The sequence below is a fragment of the Mobula birostris genome, chromosome 9, assembly GCF_030028105.1.
Source record: "Mobula birostris isolate sMobBir1 chromosome 9, sMobBir1.hap1, whole genome shotgun sequence".
In the NCBI taxonomy this organism is placed as follows: domain Eukaryota; kingdom Metazoa; phylum Chordata; class Chondrichthyes; order Myliobatiformes; family Myliobatidae; genus Mobula; species Mobula birostris.
The window spans coordinates 146,539,702-146,560,131 of NC_092378.1; the positions used below are offsets into that span (position 1 = coordinate 146,539,702).

Here is a 20,430-nt window from a genome sequence, read left to right on the forward strand (position 1 = left end):
AGCACAAATGGCAGGTGTGTTTACAGACATTTTTAATCTCTTCCCTTTCCCCGTGTAGAGTGCCCTCCTACTTCATATTATCCGCCATTATCCCTGTACCAAAAAAGACCAAAGTAACATGCCTGAACGACTGGCGTCCTGTCACACTCACCTCAATAAGCAAATGCTTTGAGAGGCTGGTTAAGCTTGCTACCACCCAAACTGAACCTCCTACAATTCGCCTATCAACACAACTGATTGACAAACGACGCAATGACCACTGCTCTACATATAATCTATAATCACATATTGCACATTTAGACGGAGACATAACGTAAAGATTTTTACTCCTCATGTATGTGAAGGTTGTAAGATTTAAAGTCAATTCAATTACATTTTACAAAAGTTATAAATTCATATAGACTTCAGGGTTACAGATATATTTCCACAATAGTATTTGAATCTACTCTCTGTGGCCACTTTATTAGGTACAGGAGTGGGACGTGGTGTGATCTTCTGCTGTAGCCCACTTCAACGTTCTACATGTTGTGTGTTCACCACTGTTGTAACACGTGGTTATTTGAGATACTGTCGTCTTCCTGTCAGCTTGAACCAGTCTGGCCATTCTCCTCTGACCTCTCTCATTAACAAGGCATTTTCACCCACAGAACTGCTGCTTATTAAATGTTTTTTTCGTTTTCCCGCCATTCTCTGTAAACTCTAGAGATGCTGTGCATGAAAATCCCAGGAGATCAGTTTCTGAGATACCCAAACCACTCCATCTGGCACCAACAATCACACCACAGTCAAAATCACATTTAGAAATCTACAGCACATTACAGGCCCTTCAGCCCACAATGTTGTGCTGACCATATAACTTAGAAACTGCCTAGAATTTCCCTACTGCGTAGCCCTCTATTTTTCTAAGTTCCATGTACCTATCGAAGAGCCTCTTTAAAGACTCTATTGTATCCACTTCCACCACTGTTGCTGGCAGTGCATTCCACGCACCCAGCACTCTCTGTGTGACACTTAGCTCTGACATCAGTACCTATTTCCAAGCACCTTAAAACTATGCCCCCTCAAGTTAACTGTTTCAGCCCTGGGAAAAAGCCTCTGGCTATTCACACAACCAGTGCTGCTCATCATCTTATACACCTCTATTAGGTCACCTCTCATCCCCTGTCACTTCAAGGAGAAAAGGCCAAGTTCACTCAACCTATTCTCATCAGGTATGCCCTCCAACCCAGGCAACATCCTTGTAAATCTCCTCTGCACACTCTCCATAGTATCCACATCCTTCCTGTAGTGAGGTGACCAGAACGGAGCACAATACTCCAAATGGGGTCTGACCAAGGTCTTATATAGCTGTAACTGTACCTCACGGCTCTTGAACTCAATCCCACGGTTGATGAATGACAACACACCATACGCCGCCTTAACAACACTGTCAACCTGTGCAGCAGCTTTGAGTGTCTTATGGACACAGGCCCTAAGATCTCTCAGATCCTCCACACTACCAAGTGTCTTGTCATTAATATTATATTCTATCTTCAAATTTGAACTACCAAAATGAACCACTTCACATCCTCTTGATGTCCTCCAGACTATCCACAACACCCCCAACCTTTGTGTCATCAGCACACTTACTAACCCACCCTTCTATTTCCTCATCCAGGTCATTTATAAAAATCACGAGAGGAGGGGTCCCAGAACAGATCCCTGAGGAACACCACTGGTCACCAACCTCCATGTAGAATCATCTACAACCACCCTTTGCGTTCTGTGGGCAAGCCAATTCTGGATCCACAAAGCAAGGTCTCCTTGGATCCCATGCCTCCTTACTTTCTGAAGGAGCCTTGCATGGGGATCCTTATCAAATGCCTCACTGAAATCCAAATACACTACATCCACTTCTCTACCTTTATCAATGTGTTTTGTTACATCCTCAAAGAATTCAATCAGGCTCGTAAGGCACGAGCTGCCCTTGACAAAGCCATGCTGACTATCCTTAATCGGATTATGTCTCTCCAAATGCTCATAAATCCTGCCTCTCAGGATCTTCTCCAACAACTTGGCCACGACTGAAGTCAGACTCACTGGTCTATAATTTCCTGGGTTACCTCTATCCTCTTTCTTGAGCAAGGAAACAACATTTGCACTCTCCAATCCCCTGATACTTCTCCCGTCCCTATTGATGACTAAACAGATCATCACAAGAGGCTCAGCAATCTCCTCCTTCGCTTCTCACAGTGGCCTGGGTTATATCTCATCCGGTCCCAGTGACTTTAGACAATGTTTTTCAAAAGCTCCAGCACATCCTCTTTCTTCATATCTATATGCTCAAGCATTTCAGTCCACTGTAAGTCATCCCCATGAATGGCCAAGGTCTTTTTCCCTGGTGAATACTGAAGGGAAGTACCTCTGCCACCTCCTCCAACTCCATACACACGTTTCCACTGCCGCACCTGATTGGTCTTAATCTCACACAGCTCATCCTCTTGCTGTTCACCTACTTGTAGAATGCCTTGGGGGTTTCCCTTAATCTTGCTCACCAAGGCCTTCTCATGGCCCCTTCTGGCTCTCCTAATTCTATTCTTAAGCACCTTCCTAGCAGCCTTGTAATTTTCTAGAGCTCGAACAGTACCTAGTTTCTTGAATCTTTCGTAAGCTTTTCTTTTCTTCTTAACTAGATTTTCTATATCCTCTGTATACCATGGTTCTAACCCTACCATCCTTTTCCTGCCGCAATGGAACATACCTATGCAGAACTCCATGCAAATGTTCCCTAAGCATTTCTTCCCCATTCTGATGTTTGGTCTGAACAGCAACTCAATCTCTTGACCATGTCTGTCTGCTTTTATGCACTTACAGCTGTTGTTGATTGCTCATTATCACGTTGCTAAGCAATTAGCTTTCATCATCAGGTCGGCCATTTTGTATCAGTTGATCATTTCAACTCAATATTAGAAGCACTTGTTAGAAGTTGAAGGAATTTCAATCAATACTTGAATGAGCCTTTCATTCGAATGCTGAGAAGTACTGTCTTTTTACACTGGCTCCTTGCGTACTGTAACGTGTTGGTGAATAATACAACCACCTTCAAGTACAGCTATGCTGGGACTGGAGTTATGTATCTGTCTAGCTCAATAAAACAGGAAAACCTTTGAGCGAGGGCAGAATAACATCAATAGCTGCATGGTGACGAGTATGCTGACTGGTTGCATCACGGTCTGGTATGGAAACGCCAGTGCCCAAAAGTGGAAAGGAAGTGGTGCACACAGCCGGGTTCACGACAGGAAAACCCCGGCCCACCATTGAGCACATCTGCAAAGAGCGCTGTCACTAGAAAGCAACATCCATCATCAAGCATTCCCACCATCCAGGCCATGTTGTCTTCTCGCTGTTACCATCAGGAAGAGGGTACAGAAGCCTTTGGTCCCACGCCACAAGGTTCAGGAACAGTTAATATCCTTCAACCAGAAGGCTTCTGAACCAGCGTGGACATCTTCACTCATCATGACAATGAACACAATCTTTGGACTCACTTTCAGGGACCGTATGACTCATGTTCTCCGTTTTTCAAAATTAATTAATCAATATTAACTATTATTACTTGTTTCTTTTTGTATTTGCACTATTTGTCAGTCTTTGTGTGTAGTTTTTCATTGATTCTATTGTACTTTGTTCCACTGTGAATGCTCACAAGAAAGTGAAACTTACGGGTAGCATTGGGTGACATATATTCACTTTGATAATAAATTTTCTTTGAACCTAATGAACTTCTTCGAACATACAGGGACCTCCTCGCACGTGGGAATCAGCCTGTATGGAAGAGAGGACAAGAGTGGTCATCGGCACCTGGACAATAAGGCTGCTTTCCACAGGAACAGTGTGGACATTTTCCAGATTGCGACCGACAACAGCCTTGGCAACATCTGGAAGATTCGTGTCTGGCACGACAACAAAGGTAATGAAACACATCTCATCTCCATAAAAGTGTTAGAACATAGAACAATACAGCACAGGATCAGGCTGTCCGGCCCACAATGTTGTACTGAGCCAATTAAATTAGTAATCAAATGGCTAACTAATCTCTTCTGCCTACGTAATGTATGCTATATCCTTCCATTTTTCTCACTTTCGTGTGCCTATCTAAACATCCCTTTAGGACAAAAAAGGATCAGCCATGATTGAATGCTGGAGCAGACTCGATGTGCCAAATGGCCTAAATCTGTTTGTATGTCTTACGGTCTCTTAAAAGACCCTAATGTATCTGTCTCTACCATAACCCCCAGGCAGAGCATTCCAGACAATCACCACTCTCTGTGTTAAGAAACTTGCCCCCCACAACTCCTTTAAAATTACCCCCCTCACCTTAAATGCGTGCCCTCTGGTATTTGACATTTCAATCCTCGGAAAAAGATACTGTCTATCTACTCCATCTATGCCTCTCATAATCTTATAAAGCTCTTATCAGATCTCCCCTCAAACTCCACCACTCCAGAGAAAACAACTCAAGTTTGACCGTCTTCTCATTATAGCCCATGCTCTCTAATCCAGGCAACATCCTTCCTATAATGGGGCAGCCTGGACTCCAGATGCGGTAGAGTTTTATAAATCTGCAAGATAGCTTCCGGATTTTTGAACTCAGTGCTTCAACTAATAAAAGCAAACATGCCAAATGCTTCTTAATGGTCCTATCAACCTGTGTAGCCAACCGTTCTCAAGTCTGGCCCGATGATGTGTCTATATACACAACAGAACACAGACTGGCACACATATCAGAGATACATCAAAGCACTGAACAGTCTAGGGAGACAGGTAACAGCTCAGCATCAAAGGAGGAAGTTTGCAGATCTAGAGAAGAGCAGAGGTGGTTTGCCAGGATGTTGTTGGGATTAGAGAACATATCTTTTGAGGAGAGGTTGAGCGAGCTAGGGCTTTTCTCTTTAGAGTGAAGAAAGATAAGAGGTGTACAGGATGATAAGAGGTATAGATGAAATGGATAGTCAGAGACTTTTTCCCAGGGCAGAAATAGCTAGTACCATGGGACATAATTTTAAAGAACATGGTGGGGAGGGTGCCAGAGGTATCTTTTGCTTGAAATAGCCTGCCGGGAGTTGGTTAGAAGACATTTACGAAACTCTTGGATATGCACATGGATGACAGAAAAATGGAGGGCTACGTAGAAAGAGAGAGTTAGATTGATCCTAGCAATGCTCACAACATGCTGGAGGAACTCAGCAGATCTGGCAGCATCCGTGGAAAAGATCAGTCAACGTTTTGGGCCGGAACCCTTCATCAGGACTGAAGAGGGAAGGGGCAGAGGCCCTCTGAAGATTGATTCTAGAGTAGGTTAAAAGGTTGGCAGAACATTTTGGGCCAAAGGGCCTGTACTGTGCTTCAGTGTTCCGTGATCTACATTCTGTGAAGGAAGCAGGTTTATGTTAGGCATTGCAGGTCAAGCGCAACACAAAAGACACTGGAGAAACACGGAGGGTCAGACAGTATCTGTAGAGGGAAATAGATAGCCAATGTTTTGGATCGAGATCCTTCATCTTTGCTGCTTATTTCTGCACTTACCTCTCAGCCAGAAGGTTGGAGATACAAGTCACAACACAGGCACAGTATGCTAGTCTGGCAGCTCAGTTTGCCAAAGGATTTCTACACTGTCAATGACCATAAGACATAGGAGCAGAATTATGCTATTTGGCACATCAAGTCTTTTCCACCATTCCATCATGGCTGATTTATTATTCCTGTCAACCCCATTCTCCTGCCTTCTCCCCAAATCCTTTGACTCTATTACTAATCAAGAACCTATCAACCTCTGCTTTAAATATACCCAATGACCTGGCTTCCAAAGCCGTCTGTGGCAATGAATTCCACAGATTCACCACCCTCTGGCTAAAGAAATTCCCTCTCAAAAGTACCGTCTTTCCCAAAATATGTAAAACTAAGATCCTAGCAGTGCACCCAGTTAATACAATTCCAAGGGCAATTAGGGTTGCTTCAGTGTCTTTCCCCATACTATATGTCCTGGGAATAAAAGGGTTAATGACGAGTGTTTGATAGCTTTGTGCCTGTACTCGCTGGAATTTGGAAGAATGAGGGGGGTCTCATTGAAACCTATCGAATACTGAAAGGCCTATAGAGAGTGGAGGTGTGGAGTCCAGGACCAGAGGGCACAGCCTCTGAGTAAAAGGATGTCCCTTTCACTCACAGGTGAGGAGGAATTTCTTTAGCCTGAGGTAGGTGGATCATTTCAATTTATTGTCACAGATGGCTGTGGAGCCCAAGTCATTTGGGTATATTTAAAGCGGAGGTTGATAAGTCCTTGATTAGTAAGGGAGTCAAAGGATACGGGGAGAAGGCGGGAGAATGGGGTTGACAGGGATAATAAATCAGTCATGTTGCAATGGCAGAACAGACTCAATGGGCCAAATAGCCTAATTTTGCTCCTGTGTTTTATGGTCTTATAGTCTTATATTTATTTCTCAATCAATATTTCTAAAACAATTTAAGTGTTCATTGTCACTTTGCATTTTATGGGGCTGTGTGTGCACTGTGACAATTCTTGTGCCTGTGGGGTCATGAAAGGATATGTCACCAGCTATGTGAGCTGTCTTTCCCATTCATCCTAGAATGGAGGACTCGGTGTGCTGATTGTCCATGACTTTATCTCAACAGGCCTTACCCCTTCATGGTACCTGCAGCATGTAATCATCAAAGATCTACAGACCAACAATATGTACTACTTCCTGGTGGACGACTGGTTGGCTGTCGACAAGGATGGGAATGAAGGCCGAGTGGAAAAGGAAGTCCTCGCAGCAAGTAAGTCCGTCGGTTGGGATGGGTGGCTCATATGGAGACCCAGGTGTATTGGTGGGTATTGATGTTCATCCAAACATGGAACATGTCTATGAGGGGTATAGGTGGGGTAAACGCAAACAGACTTTTTCCACTGAATAGAACTAGAGGTCATAGAGTCATAGAACACTGCAGCACAAAAACAGCTCCTTTGTCCCATCTAGTCTATGCTGATCCATTCAGCTGCCTCGTCCCATCGACCTGCACCCGGACCATGGCCCTCCATTGCCTCCCATTCACGTACCTATCCAAATTTCTCTTAAATGTTGAAATCGAACTTGCATCCACCACTTCCACTGACAGCTTGTTCCACACTCTCACCACCCTCTGAGTGAAGAAGTTCCCTCCATGTTCCCCTTAAATATTTCATCTTTCACCCCTAACCCATGACCTCTAGTTGCAGTCTCACTCAACCTCAGTGGAACAAGCCTGCTTGCATTTGCACTAACTATACCCCTCATAGTTTTGGATACCTCTATCAAATCTCCCCCCAAATCTTCTATGTTCTAGGGACTAAAATTCTAACCTAGTCATCCTTTTCCTATAACTCAGGTCCTCAAGTCCCAGCAACATGCTTGTAATTTTTTTTCTGCACTTTTTCAATCTTATTTACATTTTTCCCGTAGGTAGGTGACCAAAAGTGCTGGAAATACTCCAAATTAGGCCTCACCAACATCTTGTACAATTTCAACATAACTTCCCCACTCCTGTACTCAATACTTTGATTTATAGTTATGGTTAATTACAGGCCCCTCTGAACAAACATTTGCACTGCCCAGCAACCTATTTATTGAACTGTAGCCTAATCACAGTGACCAATTAACGTATGTGTTTGAACTGTGGAAGCAAACCAGAGAACCCAGGGAAAACCCACTCAGTTCACAGGGAGAGCACACAAGCATCTTACAGATGGTGCCAGATTTGAACTCCAAACACTGGGACATCCTGATCTGTAATAGCAACACACGGAAAGACTATACAGTCAATGTTTTGGGCCGAGACCCTTCTTCAGGACTCCTGGTGAAGGGTCATGGCCTGAAAGATCAACTGTACTCTTTTCCACAAATGCCACCAAGCCTGCTGAGTTCCTCGGGCATTTTGTGTGTGTTGATTTGGATCTCCAGCAACTGCAGATTTTCTCTTGTTTTTCAGCTGTAATGTGTCGCACTTAACCACTGCACTACCATGAGGGTGAAAGGTGAAATATTTAAGGGGAACCTGAGAGGGAATTTCTTCACTCAGAGGGTAGTGCGAGTGTAGAACGAGTTTAATTGGAAGTGGTGGATGAGGGTTTGATTTCAACATTCAAGAGGAGTTTGGATAAGAACATGGAGGGCCACTTGCCTTTGAGATTGTTTCTAGTTGCGTTACAATTGCAGCTGATCCTTGATCTTCTACCTCAGCTTCTACCTTTTTCCCACACTGTCCTTGTATGCCTTGGTCATGATAATATCCAGAAGTCTATTTATCTTTGAATGATATAACTCTCGTCTTCTACCTCCTCAATATTCTAGATGAAGCCTCTGCCATTGATAATGTCTGCCCTAGGATTGGGTGGAATCTTTGTAAGGTTCACATTTGTAAGCCCAGCTCCCAGAATTGTTCCAACACAATGAACTCTTGGGGTGCAGAGAGGTCTGAGCAACTTTTGCTGGAAATGCTAAAGATGATTAAACCAAATCTCAATGAGAGTTGTCTAATAACGACACAGGAATTACGCAGGTTTTCTGTCTGTCAGGCGTTGCTACACATGAGAGAGGCCAGAGGAACTCGTGGGTCTGGGAGCATCTTTGGAGGGAAATGGACAGTTGATATCTCAGGAGGGACCCTTCTGCCAGTAGGTGGTAAAAGTGGGCTCCCTCACCTCTGCCCCTCTGACCCTCAACACAGGAGCCCCTCAGGGCTGTGTCCTAAGCCCCCTTCTTTACCTTCTGTAGCCACCCACAACTCCAATCTGCTAATTTAGTTTGTCGACGATACTATATTGATTGTTGTTGTTGTTCATTTGTTTAGTCAAGTCTGACTCTTCGTGACCTCATGGACCATAGGGTTTTCGTGGCAAGGTACAGAAGTAGATTGCCAGTCCTTTCTTCCGCGCAGATACTGCTGCTGCCCAGGTTGGGACCTGGCTGGGTTTGAACTCAGGTCCACCTGCCTTGAAGTCCAGTGCTGATACCACTACACCACCAGCTGGTGGGCCTTATCTCAAATAATAATGAGGCAGCCTACAGAGAAGTTGTTATCACCCTGACACAGTGGTGTCAAGAAAACAACCTCTCCCTCAATGTCGCAAAAATAGAGGAACTGGTTGTGGGCTACAGGACAAACAGACAGGTTCTCCCCTATTGACATCAATGGGTCTGGAGTTGATGGGGTGAACAGCTTTAAGTTCCTCAGTATACACATCACTTTGTCTATACATAGTGGCAGTGTGGTGAAAAAAGCACAACAGTACCTCTTTCATCTCAGGCGGTTGAAGAAGTTCAGCATGAGTTCCCAAATTCTAAGAACTTTCTACAGGGGCACATTGAGAGCATCCTGACTGGCTGCATCACTGCCTGGTACGGGAACTGTACCTCCCTCCGTCGCAGGACTCTGCAGAGAATGGTGTGGACAGCCCAGCGCATCTGTAGTTGTGAACTTCCCATGATTCAGGACATTTACAAAGGCAGGTGTGAAAAAAAGGCCCGTAGAACCATTGGTGACTCGAGTCACTCCAACCACAAACTGTTCCAGATGCTATCATCTGGGAAACAGTACCACAGCATTAAAGCCAGGACCAACAGGCTCTGGGACAGCTTCTTCCACCAGGCCATCAGACTGATTAATTCACGCTGACACAATTGTATTTCAAAGCTATATTTACTGTTCTGTTGTATATCTTACTGTACATACTATTTATTACAAATTATTATCATTTGCACATTGCACATTCAGATGGAGATGTAACATAAAAATTTTTACTCATGTATGAGAAGTATGTAAGAAATAAAGTCAATTCAATTCATCTGGACTGTTCATGTGTTCATCGGAAACAAAAAAAAAATGTGTTCTGAAAGGAGGCCACTGAGTCCATACCTCATTTTTCACACAGCAGTCGGGTTAGTTCCAATCTGCAGCTCTTTTGATATCACTGAACTTTCTGTCTCAATACTAATCCAATGTCCGTTTAGAAAATACTAGTTGAATCTGTAGCCATCAACCTATCGGTCAGTGTGTTCCAAATCCGACATCAATGCGTATATTTTTCTCTCCTGTCACCTCTGCTTCTTTGGCTAATGAATTTGAGTGGGCTAGGGATTTTCTCTTTCGAAGTGAAGGAGGATTCAAGGAGACGTGATAGAGGTGTACAAGATGATCAGAGGCTTAGAACATAAACACAAGAGATTCTGCAGTTGGTGAAAATCCAGAGTAATATGCTCAAAATGTTGGAGGAACTCAGCAGGTCAGGCAGTCAATGTTTCAGGCCAAAAAATTAGGTCCTGATGGAGGGTGTCGGCCCGAAACATCGACAGTTAATCCCTCTCCTTGGCTGCTGCCTGACTTGCTGAGTTCCTCCAGCTTTTTGCGAGAGGCATTGATCGAGTGGCGAGCCAAAGGCTTGTTCCCAGGACAAAATGGTTAATACCAGGGGCAAGATTTTTAAGCATAATTTTAAAGAAAGTATGGGAGGGGGGGTGATGTTGGAGGTAAGTTATTTAAGAAACCCTTAGATAGGAACATGGATGATAGAAAAATGGAGAGCTATGTAGGAGGGGGTGGTTAGATTGATCTTAGAGTAGGTTAGAAATTCAGCACAATGTCGTAGGCTGAAGGACATGTACTGCACTGTAATGTTGTATGTAATCTCTGTAAATCAGTGTTTATTCAGCTCTTGAATGTCTTTCATGATGTTCTCTTTTTCTCTGATCAACTCCTCACTTCATTGTTATTTGCGCTCTACCCTCCCACACTTCCATCCCCCTCCCCACACTCCCGCAGGTGAAGCTAAACTGAGGAAGTTCTCCCGCATCTTCGCAGCAGAAATCCAGAGGGGGATCTCAGAGGGACACATCTGGCTTTCGATCTGGGACCGGCCGCCCCGCAGTTGCTTCACCAGAGTCCAGAGAGTCACCTGTTGCCTCGCCCTGGTTTATCTTTGCTTCTGCGCCACTGCGGTGTGGTATGGAGTTATAAGTGACAGAAGTATAAGGTACAGTTCAAACTTTATTTTAACCAGCATTGCTTCATTGGCTGAGCTCTTTGCTGGTTTGAGGTGCCTTTGTCACATTTTCAGTTAGCAAATCACCGAGTCAAAATCAAAGTAAATTAATTATCAAAGTACGTTTATGTCACCATATACGACCTTGAGATTCATTTTCTTGCCAGCATTTACAGGAAAATAAAGAAATAATATAAAATATATGATACCGCCCACCCAGCAAACTTTCTTTTCCAAAAGCTCTAGGGCTATTAAAATAAGAACTTCACACCATCTGAAAAGTTTCTTCGCCCAGGCAGTTAATCATGTCTAGTGAGAGTGACACACACAAAATGCTGGAGGAACTCAGCAGGCCAGACACATCTATGGAAAAGAGTACTGCTGACATTTCGGCCCGTACTCTTTTCCATAGATGCTGTCTGGCCTGCTGAATTCCTCTGGTATTTTGTGTGTGTTGCCCGGATTTCCAACATCTGCAGATTTTCTCTTGTTTGTCGTTCTAGTTAGAACTCACCCTCACCTATGTCACTGGACCCCACTGTAAACACTTTAAACCATGTTTTATAATGCTGTTCACATTGTAAATACATGTTGGTATTTATGGATATTTTATATCCATGCTTTAACCTCTAACTTTATTTCTTATAGAATTCTTTATTGAATGTTTGTCTTTTTATTGCATGTCTGTCATCCAACACACTACAGGAAATCCCTAATGCCTGTAAATATGTATGTAGAGTAAAGCTGATCCTTGACCTTTGAAAAATGATACATAAAGACTGACAGACACCCAACGTACAGAAGAAGAACAACTGCACAAATAAAGAAGATAACACTCAGAACATGAATGGGTGCTTTGGTTTCCTCCCACAGACCAAAGACGTACCAGCTGGTAGAGTACACACACAAAATGCTGGAGGAACCCAGCAGGCCAGGCAGCATCTACGGAAAAGAGTACAGTTGACGTTTCATCCAAGACCCTTCTTCAGGACTGGAGTAAAAGATGAGAAGTCAGAACAAGAAGGTGGGGGGAAGAGAAGAGGGATTCTGATAGGAGAGGGTAGAAGACCATGGGAGAAAGGGAAGGGGGAGGAGCACCAGTTGGTAGGTTAATTAGTTATTGTAAATTGTCCCACAATTTTGGGTTGATCGCTGGATGGTGTAGCTTGAAGACCCATAAAGGCCTTTTCCTTGCAGTCTCAATAAATAAAACCATCAGAAACAATATCTTGACAAGTCAGCTAATAATAATATTGCTGCGAATACGATTGTAGAGTCCCTGAAAGTGAGCCTGTAAGTTGTGGAATCAGTTCAGAATTGAGATGGGAGACGTTATCCATGCCAGTTCAGGAGCTTGATGTTTGTAGAATCAGACAGCATGGCAATAGGCCGTCCGGTCCGTCACATCCATGCTAACCAGATCCGTATTAATCCCTTCTGTAGGACCGCTTGATAAAGAGCATTAAGTTATTGGCGATGTGCAAGGCAAGTTTACCTTCATGATTGAATTTAGTAGCTCTGCTGGGTGTCTGAAGAAAGTTCTAATATGAAACAGAATTGACTCAGATTTTCAAGAGAGCGTGACTGCGGGAATCTAATTTCAAAATCTATGGGAAACAGGACTGATGGGTTGACTCCACCAGGACACAACTTAGACCCAGTGGACCAATTGTCTCTTGAATGGTATCTCTGATTCCATCAGCACATAATTGTCCAGAGGTTCTCTCCTTACCTTCCCATCTCCAGACACACGGGAACCTGGAGAACCATTTATCTGGATACATTCCAGAGTACTCACTCTGGGAATTCTAACCAGCACGTGTTTCCACAATGAAAACATTCCTGCTTCTGGCATTCTCCTTTCCAGAAAAAAAAAATTCCAATGTAGTTACTCTCTCTCTGCAGTCACTCATTACTGGGCCAACAAGAGAGGTGTGAAAACTGTTCCACTCAATATGCTGTGAGGTACCCTGGCAGGGACATAAAGAAAGCACTGAAGCAAATAGTTTCACATACTGTACAAATGTCTGGATTTAACATTTATGTTGGATCCTGGAAATTTATTATGCAGATGAAGGCCATTTGGCCCGTCGTGTCTCACCTGCCTGCAAAGGAACTATCCAGCCCACCCCCTCCCTGCCCCCAGCTTAACTCTTTCGGTTCTGCCTCGATCCAAATACTCTAACTCTACTCAGGATTTATTTATTTCTTTGTTTAGAGATATTTATGTATTTATTTAGAGATACAGGGTGAAACAGACCCTTCTGGCCCAGTGAGCCACACTGTCCAGCAACTCGCTAGCCTAATCACAGGGCAATTTAAACTGACCAATGTGGGTCTTTGGACCAGGAGGAAACCCACACGGTCACGGAGAGAATGTACAAACTCCCTCCGACGGCACTGGAATTGAACTCTGACGTCCTGAGCTACAATAGCTTGCAACAACTGCCATGCTACTGTGGGGCCCCTTACCATTCTTTAGGGTACTGAGTTCCAAGCCCCTGCCACTGTCCAGATGAAAGAAATAGCCCCACCCTCTCTTCTCCTACCCTCCCCTCCCAATCTTTTTACTGACTACCCTAAGTCTATGCACCTGAATTATGTTTATTCCCAGTCTTTCTCCAAGCTGAATTGAGGTATTAGACAATGACAGGAAGCCTGCGCAGAAGAGTTTGTAAAGTGGAGAAGCTGTTGCAATGGGGCAGTTCCACTCTCTCGACCTCAGGTGTTCAGCTCCAGTGGTACGAACAAGCATCACAAACTGGCAAAACCACAAACAAGAGAAAACCTGCGGATGCTGGAAATCCGAGCAACGCACACAAAATGCTGGAGGAACTCCGCAGGCCAGGCAGCGTCAATGGGAAAAAAGTACAGTTGATGTTTCAAGCCGAAACCCTTCGGCAGGACTGGAGTCTTCCTTGGTTGCAGTGGATGACCATGATGTCTTCTGTGCCTTGTCTGGCCCTTTGCTCTCCACAGAGTGTTATAGAACCGCCTTCCTGCCCATTGGATCCCATTGTAGATCTCATCCGCCCAGACTGCTGGAGCTGACTACACATGCTAGGACAAACATGTCCCTGTCTCACCGGGATATGGGGCCTGCCAGCTACCCTCACCTGGTTTAGCCTACCTGTGTGGCTGCTGTCGCATGCAAACGGCTACTTGGAACCATGGGTAAGAGCTGAATGTCTGGTGGGACCAAAGGTGAGTGAGCTGCCCCAGATTGAACAGCACAAGCCCCTTCATCAGAGGCGCTACTGCTCCTTGCATGCCCCAGTGCAATCGTGGATTACAGGAGGAACGTAGACAGGCTCATCCCAGTCAACATTAATGGGTCTGCATTTGAGATGGTGAATAGTTTCAAGTTCCTCAGTATACACATCACCAAAGATCTCACCTGGACTGTACACACTGGCTGTGTGGCAAAAAAAGCACAACAATGCCTCTTCCACCTCAGGCGACTGAAGAAGCTCAGCATGGGCCCCCAGATCCTCGAAATTTTCTACAGGGGCAGCATTGAGAGCATGCTGACTGGCTCTATCACTGCCTGGTAGGGGAATTGCATCAACCTTGATCACTGGGTACTGCAGAGAGTGGTATGGACAGCCCAGCACATCTGTGGATGTGAACTTCCCTCCATTGAGGACATTTACAGCAGTAGGTGCATAAAGAAGCCCTGGAAGATCATTAGGGACACCGGTCACCCCAAACATAAACTGTTTCAGCTGCCTCCGTTTGACAAACAGTACCACAGCATTAGAGCCAAGACAAACAATCTACGGGACAGATTCTTTCTACAAGCCATTAGACTTATAAATTCACATGTCTGTACATTGAGACAGAGTCATAACACAAAGGTTTTTACTCCCTCACGTTGTGGGGTGGATGTAAGATTTAAATAAGTTCAGCTTCACTAGATGTAGACTAGCACTGCACAGGAGACCAGCCATACACACCCCTGCTAATGAAGCAGATGTCAAGTTCACCTGAGCTGTGTGGAAAAACAAATTTATAACTCCTGAGTTTCTACAGATAATTTTGTATTTCGATAGTGACCTCACACACCCCACCTAGAATATCCCAGACAATTCACAGCCACCACTGTTATCAAGGCTATAGAGTCATAGAAAACTACAGCACAGAAGCAGGCCCTTTGGCCCATCTAGTTCATGCTGAACCATTTAATGCCCCTAGTCCCATCAATCCAGACCAAAGCCCTCCATACCCCTCCCATCCATGTACCTATCCAAACTTCCCTTAAACGTTGAAATCAAAATTGTATTTGCCATTTGCACCAGCAGCTCGTTCCACACTCTCCCCACCCTCTGAGTGAAGAGGTTCCTCCCCCACTCCCCCCTACCGTGTTGTGCATAGCAAGCTGCCACAAATTGGGAAAGTGGCGATAACCAAGTGGTCTGTTTCTGATTAATATTGGGAACATATTGAACTTCATTCTCAGCATACTTGTAACTGCTCCAAATAAATTAAACCATTGCTTTGAGGTAGGTACAATCTCAATTATAGAACGTAGAACAATACAGAACTGGAACAGGCTGCTCGGCCCATCATCTCCATACTGATCACGTTGCCAAATTAAACTGATCCCTCTACCTACACATCTATATCCCACTGCTCTCTGCATATTCTTGTTCTTGTCTAAAAGCCTTATTTGCTTCCACTCCCTCCCTTGGCAGCTTATTCTGGGTACCCACCACTGTCTTTGTGTTAAGAAAAAAAAAATTGCCCAGCACATCCTCTGTAAACGTTCCCCTCTCACCTTATTTGCCAGTCCATATTTGTCCCTGAGAAGATGCTGGTGAGCTGTCTTCTTGAAACTCTCTGGACAACGAGGTGTGGGTAGACTGACAATATTATTACAACGGGAGATCCAGGAATTTGACCTAGTGATAGTGAAGTTACAGTAATATATTTCCAAGTCAGGATGGTATGAGTCTTGGAGGGCCTTTGCCAGATTGTGATATTCCCCGTGCTTTTGATGCTCTTGTCCTTCTGGCTAGTCAACTTGGTAGGTTTGGAAGATTCTATCAAAGGACTCCCAACACTTGAGCACATTTGCAAGAAATGCTGTTGCAGGAAAGCAGCATCCATCATCAGAGATCCCCACCAGCCAAGCCATGCTCTCTTTTTGCTGTTGCCATCAGGTAAAAGGTACCAAACCTTCAGGACTCACAGCACCAGGTTCAAGAACAGTTATTACCCCTCAACCACCAGGCTCTTGCATAAAAGAGGATCTCTACACTCACCTGTCCCGTCATTGAAATGTTCTCACAACCAAAGATCTCACTTTAAGCACTCTTTATCTCATTATCTCATGTTCATGTAATTTATTGCTATTTATTTATATTTGCATTTGCACAATTTGTCTTCTGCACTCTGGGTGATCTTTCATCAATCTTGTTATAGTTACTATTCTATAGATTTGCTGAGCATGCCTGCAGGAAAATGAATCTCAGGGTTGTTGTAGTACTTTGATAATAGAATTTATTTTGAACTTTGGACTTTGGTGAATGGCCGCAGAGCATCCTGTAGATGGTACAACAGCTCAGCATCAGAATCAGCTTTATTATCACTGACCTGTCATGAAATTTCTTTCTTCGCAGCAGCAGTGCAGTGTAATAAAAATAGTATAAAGAGGGCAAAAATAGTGAGGTAGTGTTTATGGGTTGGTTCATTGCCCATTCAGAAATCTAATGACAGAGGGGAAGAAGCTGTGACTGAAACATCGAGCGTGTGTCTTCAGGCTCCCTGATGGTAGTAATTAGGAGAGATCTTGTCCTGGGCGGTTGGGGTACGTAATGATGGATGCCGTCTTTTTGAGGCATCACATTTTGAAGATGTCCATGGGCTGGTGCCCGCCATGGAGCTGGCTGAGTTTACAACCCTCTGCAGCTTTTTCAGGTTCTGTGCATTGGAGCTTCCATACCTGACAGCGATGCAACCAGTCAGAATGCTTTCCATGGTATTTGTGTCGAAATCTGCTAGAGTATTTGATGGCATGCCAAATATCCTCAGGCTGAGGGGGTGACAGATAGGACATATAGAGAGGTAGTTACACCCAAGGTGCAAGATACAGGAAACTAGGTGACAGTCAGGAAGTGGAAGAGGGTTAAGGAGCCATTGCAGAGTATCCCTGTGGCCATCGCCCTCAACAACAGGTATATCACTTTGGATACTGTCCGAGGGGATAATCAAACAGAGGAGAGTCACAGTGGTCGGGTCTCTGGCATTGAGTTTGCCTCCTTGATTCAGAAGGGAAGCGGGGAGAAAAGGCTCACTGCGGTGATAGGGAATTTATTAGTTAGTGGAATGAACAGGAGGGTGAGAATGAGGTTCCCAGATGGTATGTTGCCTCCCGGGTGCCGGGGCATGGGATATCTCAGATCAAGTCTTCAGCATTCTTAAGTGGGAGGATGAAATGCCAGAAGTGATGGTCCATGTGGGTACCAGTGACATGGGTAGGATGAGTGATGAGGTTCTGCAAAGGGAGTTGGGTGCTAAGTTAAAGGGAGGAACCTCCAGGGTTGTGATTTCAGGATTGATACCCATGCCATGAGCTAGTGAGGCCAGAACTAGGAAGATTATACAGTCTAATACGTGGCTAAGGAGTAGATGTAGGAGGGAGGGCATAAGATTTTTGGATCATTGAGCTCTCTTCCAGGGAAGGTGGGGCCAGTACAGATGGGATAGTTTGCATCTGAATTGGAGGGAGACTAATATCCTAGTGGGAAGGTTTGTTGATGCTGCATGGTGGGGTTAATACTAGAGTTGCGGGGGGTTGAGAACCAGAAAGCCAGAACAGTTAGTGGAGAGGTTGTGGAGGCAGACGTTGATAAGACCTCAGACAAAGTCAGGAATCAAAAGGTTGAGCATGGTGTGACTAGGGTCCTGAGCTGCATATATTTCATTGCAAAAGTTATCATAGAAAAGACAGATGATAGTGCTGACGATGACGTGGCCGGTTTACAAACAGAGGCAATGTGTAATGAGGAGAGACTGTTGATAGGACAGGATTGCAGTCAACAGGATGAGATGCAACATAAAAGACGGGCAAAATCAAGAAGGGTGAATACAAGACTGAAGGTGTTGTATTTGAATGCAGTAGATGAACCTGCAGGGCAGTTGCAGATTGGCAGGTATGTTGTAGGCATCACTGAATCATGGCTAAAGAAGGTTATAGCTGGGAGCTTAATATCCAAGGATCTGAATCGAAAGGACAGGCAGATGGGCAGAGGAGTTGGTGTAGCTCTGTTGGTAAAAAATGAAATTAAATTATTAGAAAAAGGTGACATAGGATTGGAAGGTATTGAATCATTGTGAATAGAGCTAAGGAATGGCAAGGGCAAAAAGACACTGATGGGAGTTGTATACACACACCCAAACAGTAGTAAGGATGTAGTTTACAAATTAAAACAGGATATAGAAAATACATGCCAAAAGGGCAATGTTACAATAGTCACGGGGAATTTCAATATGCAGGTAGATCGGGAAAATCAGGTTTGTGCTGGAATCCAGCAGAGGGAATTTCTAGAGTGCCTACGAGATGGCTTATTGGAACAACGTGTGGTTGAACCCACGAGAGAGTCAGCTATTCTGGATTGGGTGCTGTGCAATGGACCAGAATTGATTAGAGAGCTTAAGGTAAAAAAACCCTTGGGGGAAACTGATCATAATGTGATTGAATTCACCTTGAAATTTGAGAAGGAGAAGCTAAAGTCAGATGTATCAGTATAACAGTGGAGTAAAGGGAATTATGGAGGTATGAGAGAGGAGTTAGTCAGAATTAATTGGAAAAGAACACTGGCAGGGATGACAGCAGAGAAGCAATGGCCGGAATTTCTGGGAACAATTCAGAAGACACGGGATATATACATCCCAAAGGGGAAGAGGCATTCTTAAACCAAAATTACACAATTGTGGCTAACAAGTGAAGTCAAAGCCAACAGAAAAGCCAAAGAAAGGGCATATAATAGAGCAAAAATTAGTGGAAAGTTAGAGGATTGGGGTGTATTTAAAAACCAACAGAAGGCAACTAAAAAAGTTACTAACAAGGTAAAGATGGAATGAGAAAGTAAGCTAGCCAACAATATTAAATAGGATACTAAAAGTTTCTTCAGATACATAAAGTTTAAAAGAGAGGCGAGAGTGGATATCGGACCACTGGAAAAGGATGTTGGAGAGGTCGTAATGGGGGACAATGAAATGGCAGCTGAACTGAATAAGTATCTTGTATCAGTCTTCACTGTAGAAGACGCTAGCAATATTGTGGAAGTTCTGGGATTTAAGGGTCATGAAGTGTGTGAAATTACCATAACTAAAGAGAAGGTTCTTGTGAAACTGAAAGGTCTGAAGGAAGATAAGCCTCCTGGACCAGATGGTGTACACCCCAGGATTCTGAAAGAGGTGGCTGAAGAGATTAAGAAGGCTTTAGTAATGATCTTTCAAGAATCACTAGATTCTGGAATGGTTTTGGAAGACTGGAAAATTGCAAATGTCACTCCACTCTTCAAGAAGGGAGAGAGGTAGAAGAAAAGAAACTATAAGCCAATTAGTCTGACGTCAGTGGTTGGGAAGATGTTGAAGTTGAATATTAAGGATGAGGTCTCAGGGTACTTGGAAGCACGTGATTAAATAGACCTTAGCATGGTTTCCTCAAGGGAAAATCTTGCCTGACAAATCTTTTGGCACTCTTTGAAGAATTAACAAGCAGGATAGACAAAGGAGAATTGGTTGATGTTTTGTACTTGGGTTTTCAGAAGATCTTAGACCAGGTGCCACACATGAGGCTACGTAACAAGCTATGAGCCCAGGGTATTATGGGAAAGATTCTAACATGGATAAAGCAGTGGCTGATTGGCAGGAGGCAAAGGGAGGGAATAAAGGGAGCATTTCTGGTTGGCTACCAGTGACTAGTGGTGTTCCACAGTGGTCTGTGTTGGGACCGATTATTTTTACATTATATATAAATGATTTGGGATGACAGAACTGATGGTTTTGTTGCAAAGTTTGCAGACAATATGAAGGTAGGTGGATGGGTAGGTAGTTTTGAGGAAGTAGAGAGGCTATAGAAGGACTTGGACAGATTTGGAGTATGGACAAAGAAGTGGCAGATGGAATACAGAGTCAGGAATTGTATGGCCATGCATTTTGTTGGAGGAAGTGAAAAGGTTGACAATTTGTTAAATGGAGAGAAAATACAAAAAACTCAGACCCAGAGGAATTTGGGAGCCCTTGTGCAGGATTCCCTAAAGGTTAACTGGCAGGTTGGTTCTGTGGTGAGGAAGGCAAATGCAATGTTAGCATTAATCTCAAGAAGATTAGAATATGAAAGCAAGGATGTAATGTTGAGACGTTATAGA

At 44.0% G+C, this 20,430-nt stretch overlaps 1 protein-coding gene across 5 annotated transcripts in view; it reads left to right on the forward strand.

The window, feature by feature from the left end:
* The window catches only part of pkd1a (polycystic kidney disease 1a), a 291,165-nt gene that overhangs the window by 191,507 nt on the left and 79,228 nt on the right, over positions 1-20,430 (forward strand). For all 5 annotated transcript variants that reach the window (XR_011887311.1, XR_011887313.1, XR_011887314.1 and 2 more), the window contains exons 28-30: positions 3,779-3,949; positions 6,673-6,816; positions 10,834-11,044. Coding sequence is in view for 1 of the 5 variants with exons in the window: in XM_072269063.1 (XP_072125164.1) it covers positions 3,779-3,949; positions 6,673-6,816; positions 10,834-11,044 (526 nt within the window). In the remaining 4 variants the exon portion in view is untranslated. The remainder of the gene's footprint in view (positions 1-3,778; positions 3,950-6,672; positions 6,817-10,833; positions 11,045-20,430) is intronic.